This window comes from Cicer arietinum, chromosome 3 (genome assembly GCF_000331145.2).
Source record: "Cicer arietinum cultivar CDC Frontier isolate Library 1 chromosome 3, Cicar.CDCFrontier_v2.0, whole genome shotgun sequence".
Lineage (NCBI taxonomy): Eukaryota > Viridiplantae > Streptophyta > Magnoliopsida > Fabales > Fabaceae > Cicer > Cicer arietinum.
In genome coordinates, this window is record NC_021162.2 from 72,177,478 (window position 1) to 72,185,721 (window position 8,244).

Sequence of the window (8,244 nt, forward strand, 5' to 3'; positions counted from 1 at the left end):
TATCTGTTCTTAATATAGAAAAAAATTGTATTGTCATTTATGACGTGTTTATAGCATAAAAAGTGTAAACAACGTAAAAGAGAAACCAATTAGCTTTTATTTTATTTTATTATTTCGAACAAAGTTAACTGAAAAAATAATTTTTCTTAAAAAATAACTTCTACAGTATTAGGAAGAAAAAAAAGAGTCTAAAAAATTATTATTTTTTAAACAAATAATATTAATAAAACTATATTATTTAATTATTAATAAATTAATTTGATAGAACCAAAACATACCGATTTATATACAATAAAGTCTTTTTTCTATATATAATGAGACACAACGGTTACGCTCTTGTTGTTTCGTGGCTGGCATGGCAAAGCAAGGTACATTTCATTTTTCAAAAAAAAGAAAAGAAAGGTGCATTTTTTTCTCTACTGTTGATGAGGTGTAAACAAAAACTGCAACAAAAGAGTTGCAGAGGAAAATGATGGAGTCAAGTGAATGGCACGTGGCACTGTTGAATTGATCTAAACGTACCAACTACCACATGAGGCCCAATAGAAACCCAGTCCACTAGGCCCCAATTACATTTTACTCTCCTTGATACCCCTCTTTCTTTTTGTCGCTTATAATAACTAACATCAAATATATAAACTAAGATCTCACTTATTGTCCTTCTTTTAAAGGGAAAATATGGTACTATTTCATGCGTTACGGTATTATTTATAGGACATCAACTAGTAATTAATGTGTACTATACTAAAAACAAATCGAACATAATTACATACATGTCATCTATTAAGAGAGAAAGAGACTTGTGAAGGTTGATTTAGTTTCCTTTCTCTGTAGCGATAGTGAAGTGACTACCTTGCTCTTAACTCTTAACTGACTTAGATAGATATCCATGTGCAAACTTTTATGGACCTTTAAAATACTTTCACAAATTTAAATATATACTTTGCTTTAATTAATAAGTGAATGATTTTGTTTTTGAATAAATTAGTTAATTAATAAAATAAAAATAGAGTGAACCTATATAGTCTCATGCATCAAAATTAACTGGTGCAAAAACTAATAACTGAATGCGAAGATTGTTCTAAATTATTCTCAGCAACACTGCATAAATGTTATAGATTTGCAAGATTATTCTCAATAGTTGATTCGCCTTGATGACTGAAATCTCTTTAATAATTGGTTTATTTTTCACTATTGTAATTACAGAGAAAAATATAATGGAAAATTCAAATGTTATAAATTCGTAGCGAAACTTCAAAAATTCATTAAAATAGATATGTTATCAAATAACTATTTTATATGCTAAAGAATGAGGGATTTGACATTACTAAAGATAGTTTGTGTCCAACTCACATAGCCACTAGTAGATATTAAAATAGGGATGTGCCCTAATGACATGTACCAAGAATACAAAAAGAATAAATTTTTTATCAGAAAAATCAATATTTTAAACTTTCAAATAATAGAAAACACAAATCTCACAATAAATTTTTTACATTTAAATTAATAACACGGTCAAATTTAAGTCTAAATTCACATTTTGGCTACAAAATAAAACTAATAAAAGGAGCTCAATTTTCAAAACTATATTTCTTAAATAAGTAGATCTCATATCCAAAATATAATTCACGAAAGCACATTACAAGAAAGAAAAAGATTGCTAGCCCAATTGATTGTGTGCGCCAGGCGGTGTGAATACAAAAATTACACCAAAACAACTAAAATTGGCCTAGGCTCATGCACGACGGCCCATTTTTTAATTTAGTGTCTAAAGTGTATAAATATAATATAATTTTTAAAATATAGGTTTAAATATACAATTATTCTTTGTAAAATGTAAGCAAATTGATTTTAGTATCTGCAAAATAAATTTTTTAGTTTAAGTTTTTACAAGTTGTAAATATTTTCGTTTTAGTTCATGGTGTCTAATACCACTATTTTTTTTACGATTGAATGATTAATGACTTTAAACTCAGTTCTTATAAAATTCAAGAAAATAGATTTTAATCTTTGCACAATAAAAAATAAAATTGTTTTAGCCTATGTAAAATGTAATAAATTTGATTTTCGTCATAACATAATAATAAAAAATTGTTTTACTCATGTGTCCAATTTTTATTATCGATTGCAATTAATCTATTATGATTTTTACTCCATTTAATTATCTCAAATTATATGTCATTCTAGCAAAATATGTTTGTTACAAATTATATGTCATTTTGTAAAGTAACTTATAATTTCTCTTTTTCATTGGACATTAACTATATTTCTTAATTCTATCAATTTGACAAAGTGACATATAATTTGGGATGCATAGTATCATTTTTATTTAAAAGATAGTATCATTCTTATTCTTAAACAAACATCGCTAAAAAAATTTAATTATTATATTATAATTATTTTTATTTTTAATGTTGATGATATTAAAAACTAATTTTAATTAATTCTCTTTTTGAGAAACATTTGTCTATGCATGATTTGTATAATATATTTGTAATTAGTATAATATAACTATTTTCATTTTTATTTAGAAGTCATAAAAAAATTATTAACTAATTAATCAGAGATAAATACTTGTTTTGTGTATGAATTATATGTTTCAACTTCTTTTGTAGTTTATTTTCAAAAGAAAAAGAATTTGAAAAAACTGGAGTGTGAATAATTATGTTAACTATATATTTTTTTCACACTCTAGTGTCTTGCTATATAATATTATTTTGGCTTCAATATCATTTTGGTTATTTATTTTTTGACCAAATTATTATTTTGGTCATTGATATATTTTTATTCATTTTAATTATTTGTCTTTTATAAGTGGTGTATTTTAGTCACAACTCTTTCAAACAATTGAATAATTATTGTCATGAATTATTAAGATTAAATTTTGAATCAATTGTAAAGTTAAATATGTAATCTTAGTAAAAATATAGTAAACTCTGATAAATATTATTTGTTTCAAATAATTTACATATGTTTCAAAACATGCAAGAATATTTTTTTCAAGTGCAAGTCTATTGTTGAGTTAAATTGATTTTTTTAAAGAATATTATATTTAATACGTATTGGCAATTGTTAGAAGGGATTCAAATTATCTGGTATTGTTATAAATTTTGTTGTGATTATGACAAAGACTAAAATATTCTATTTATAAAAGATAAATAATCAAAATAAATTAAAATAAAGATAAATGACCAAATTAAATATGAGGTAAAAGATAAAAGATAAAATTATATTTAAGTATATTTTTTTATATCTTCTAAACAAAAAATTATTATTATAATACACTAATTATAATTTATTGTTAAAACTGTACACGGGAGTAAAACAATTTGCTTATTGTGTAGAGATTAAAATCAATTTTTTTGTATTTTGTAGAGACTAAAACAAATTTTTTATTTATTTCATATGAACTAAAATATTTACTTTTAGGTTTTGAAAGAACTAAATTTAAAGTCATTAATTGTTGAGTTAAATTGATTATTTTAAAGAATATTATATTTATTACGTATTGATGTTAGAAGGAATTCAAATTGTTTGATATTGTTATAAATTTTGTTGTGATTATAATAAAGATTAAAATATCCTATTTATAAAAGATAAATAATCAAAATAAATTAAAATAAAGACAAATAACCAAATTAAATATGAGGTAAAAGATAAAATTATATTTAAGTATATTTGTTTTTATATCTTCTAAACAAAAATTTATTATTATAATACACTAATTATAATTTATTATTAAAACCGTACACAGGAGGAAAACAATTTGTTTATTATGTAGAGATTAACTCAATCCAAAGTATATAAATTAATTAAAAATGATAGAGTAAACATCCATTTTTCTAAAACTAATTATGAATATAGACGTGGTTGTAATTTGATAATTGATTATTTTGTGCAACTCAGTAGAGTCAATGTTAGAAAAAAGTCAAGCTGTGATGTGCTGTGTTTTGTGTCCTTTTCAGCTTTGAGTTTTTAACATATTTTTTGAGTTTGTGATGGCATTATCTTGTGCGCTAGTTTTATCTAGATTTTGGGTTTGTTATTCCTACCATAAGTGCCTAAAGACTGCACCCTTGTGCTATAGTTTTAGATATATACACAATTAAAAGATAGATGATTTTTTGTAACAATTTATTATTATTTCATTTCGTAACAATTAATCAGCGTATTAGACACAATAAGTAGAAGCAACAATATCTTAATGTCACGCTATATGATTGTAGCTAAGTCTTGATGGTATTGTGAGATCCAACTTTCTATAATCTTTACCTCTTGTCTCCTTACATCTTTAAGCCACTTTGGATCTTCCTTTGTTGAGAACCTTAGGTCCACATGATGAGCTCCTACCCACATAACAAGCGAATAATTAAATAGAGAGAAAAAAATTATATTTGGAAAAAGGGGAAAAAATTAAATGCAAATTTAATTTGCTAACCTTCTTTCTCAACTAAAGCAACTATAGATTTTGATATATTCTTTAACACTCTGCAACAAAACTCTTTGTTAAGTAATGTGGTTATAATAATAATAATAATATGATAAGAGTGATGATTAAGGCTTTACCCTCCACCACTCCAAGGGTCTCTTAAACCATTAAAAAATATAATGTTACTGGCAGATCTTTTGAGAACTATCTCAATATCCTGTAGAAAACATAAAATAGATCAACATTAATATACAACTTGAAAATTAATTATATCAAATAAAAAAGCAACAATATTATAGGTAGTAATTATAACCCACATGGCCACCAAACTCTGATGTAATCCAGTTGGGTCTTGGGACAACGTTGTATTCAAATTTGCAATATGAAGACCTGTCTTTGTATGACCACTCAGATTCAGGGAAAATGCTTTCTTTATTGTTTGAGTCAAGGGGCATTATCATCTCCGTACATGCCTGTAATGTATGCACAAAACTTCAACTTCTCAACTCATTTGCATAATTGTTTATATTTTAATTTTACTGGTATAATAATATTCACAGATTTAATTCACATAAATTAGTCACACACAAAAAAAATTATATTATTAGTTAACCACAAATTAGATCTTTATATATGTTTGGCATTTAAGTTAATTATCTCTAAAGTAAAATAAACACACATTTAAAAAAATAAAAATATAAAGCATTTTTACAAATTAAACTACTTCTAATTTTTTTTAGATTAAAAAGGTAAAAATTAAAAATAAAATACGTATAAATCACAATTATCATATAATATATTTGTGTAACTAATAATATAATATATTTAAATAAAAATTGAGAATAATGATTTGTGCAATTAAATTTGAATTCAATAGATTACGTATACCTGCCATTGCCACCCTCCAAGATCATGAGGATCAGAATTATCATATAAATCAAAGCACTTAGCAGTACCAGTATAGTTGTAGTAGATATTTGCAGCAGCATACAATTTGCCTAATGTATGATTATTTTCTGTCACTGAGTTGTCAATAGCCTCGCACATCTAAATATACCCAAAATTCAAAGTCTAGTCAAATATTCTTCCTCAAATTAATTTGATATTTATGTAAAATATGCACTTCATTTAATTATTGTCAACTTAATTAATTTAAAAAACAATCTTAATATGCAACTTCATTGTCACGTTATCACCAAACTTAAAACACACTCCATCACACATTTAAAGGTGTTTTATTTCCAAACCAATCCAACAAACACACACATTTATTGTATTATTAATTAATAATAGTACTTTTTAAAGAAAAATATGTGGCATCATGACATCAAATAAAATCAACCACAAAAATAAATATAATTTAAGACGATATGAATTACTATTTGCACCTTTTTCACAGGATATGCTGGCATAGGACTCAAGAAATTGGATGGTGTTGGATAATCTGTCATTGCCGTATAAATCCATGCCGTTTGAAGCCAACCCTCCAAAGCACCTGCTCCTATATCATTATTACTATTCCACCCAAAACAAAATTAATTTCTTTTCAAATTAAATTAATTTTGTCAAAAAGAAATAATTAATTAATCTCACTTGCATATTCTGAATGATTTCTTTAGTAATTCTAGTCCTCCATGTTTTTTGGCCGTTTCTTCTATCAGCTTCCAAGACCCTTTTATCACATTGTAACAATGCTCACTCTCACTCTGTAATATAATATACAAAAACAACACATATATAATTTTATTTTAAAATAAATGTTATTATTTCTCAAATAAACATATTGGAAGTGTACTAAAAGGAATAAACATATATATAGGCATAAGCTAAGGTGAGGTGCACGTGAAAACATACTATATATAAATACAATAAGTCGTTAATTAATGAGTTTATTAATACTTAAGAGTATAAGACGAAATCCGTGAGTAGACAAAGTAAAAGAAAAAACAAAAATGCACATTTTTTGAGCTAGCATTACTTAATTAATTAACATCACTCTCTCATAAATTAGGTTGTCTATATATATATATATATATATATGCTAAACCAATCACATGCAAGTTTTAATATTGATTTCCTTATTTAGAATCAAGTAATTGATTGAAATTAATCATGCAACTAAAAATAGAAAAATAGTTTGGGGAGAGAAAAATACCCTGAAGTCTTGTGTGACAATGTTAGTGAAGACATATGGTGAAACCAAATCCATGAAATGGAGGATTGGAGCAGATGATGCTAAAGCTCCAATTGCAACGTGTGAATACTTCATTCTGAACCAAGCAGCCAACACTGCAACCATAATCCATTTTCCTTTTAAACTAAAGTTTATATTTTTAGAGAAAAAATAATGTATCCAAAAACATCATTATAAGAAAATGAGGTCCTCCTCTTATGTACAAAAAAAAAATTGAGATCCTAAATATGTCGTTTCTGAATCTAACAATCATTTTGCATGATGCCTCTGGATAATATAAATAAATAAAGAGATTATTTACATGGAGACAAAACCAACCCATAAAAAAATCATCATAAGCAAAATCCAAATAATTTGAATTTGTTATGGAAAAAAATCATTTCAAATAAATAATGGAATGAGAATTCAACCATTGCAAATCAAGGTTTTAGGAGGAAAAAAAATGTGTAGGACTGCATTTGGCCTGCAACATCATGATTTTTAACATGTTTCTATGATCATTGTGTTTGAGGTCACTGAAACTCGTATTTTAACACAACTTTTTAAAATATAAAAAATCGTGGCAAAACCGTTGCACAATTTAAAACAATTAAATGAAACAAATAAAAATAACAATAAAAAGAAATAGGCTTTTATTAATATAGATTAAAAAATATACTTCCTCCATAGGATCCTCCAAACACCACAACAGGGGAATCAGTAGCCGACAAATTGTTCTTCAAATCAATGATGAGTGTTGCATAATCAGCTAAAGCTTGTGTAGAACTCAAATATCCAAGTGTGCTACTATTTGCATATGCAACCTTCTTGTTTCCTCCAAATGGCATTGATTTTCCATAGAATCTATGCTGCACTTCAATTTATAATGCATGAGACAAAAATATGAATACATACATATATAATATATAGTCCAAAATTTGAATACATACCTCAATAAAAACCAAAAGGGCATTAAAATAAGGTGCTTTTTCAAACATAAATCCTGTGTTTTGTGTGAACCATTCAATGTTTCCTTCATTTCCTGTGTAGACAAAGATTGGAGCTTTCTTTTTTGCACCCCCCCAATAGGTATCATTGATGAGATACCTTTGTTGAAAAGTTTGATAACTTTGAGGATTATAATTAAAGTGATCAAGTATTTGGGTATAGAATTTTGTTCTGTAAAGTTTGTTTTTGACAGAAGCAGAGTTTAGCTGTTGTTCTGGTCGAATCAATGGAGAAGGAAATTTGGGTATGATATGGGAAGAAGAGAAGGTGAAGAAGAAGAGAAGAGAAAATAAAGAAAAGAGTAAAGTTTTATTGTAGTGGAAGATAATTGCCATTGTTTTTGTGGTGATAAAAATGAAAACAGTGTTTGATTATAATTATAAGAAAAAGAAGAGAATCTTTGAAATTGCTATTGGTAGACCATTCCATTTTCTTTTATGATGCACGGACATTAGGCGTGTCTCAATATCTAATATGCATTATTGTCTAATATTTTTATAAAATAGCAGTCTAAAAAATAAAATTTGTTCATATTTACATAAATTAATGTTAAATCATTGATAGGTTAAAAACGTAAAATTTGAATATAATATATTTAATTTTTCAATAAAGATGAAAGACTATTATATATATT

The 8,244-nt window shown here is 25.9% G+C and overlaps 1 protein-coding gene across 1 annotated transcript; it reads right to left on the reverse strand.

Moving 5' to 3' along the window:
• Window positions 1-4,110: 4,110 nt before the first annotated feature.
• On the reverse strand, window positions 4,111-8,011 carry LOC101495097 (uncharacterized). The gene is made up of 10 exons (XM_004494168.4): window positions 7,553-8,011; window positions 7,282-7,471; window positions 6,585-6,718; window positions 6,023-6,135; window positions 5,818-5,944; window positions 5,318-5,476; window positions 4,747-4,902; window positions 4,567-4,646; window positions 4,439-4,488; window positions 4,111-4,346 (listed from the first exon to the last, which is right to left on the reverse strand). The coding sequence occupies exons 1-10, from the start codon at window positions 7,943-7,945 to the stop codon at window positions 4,213-4,215; spliced, it is 1,536 nt and encodes a 511-aa protein (XP_004494225.1). The 5' UTR covers window positions 7,946-8,011; the 3' UTR covers window positions 4,111-4,212.
• Window positions 8,012-8,244: the final 233 nt, after the last annotated feature.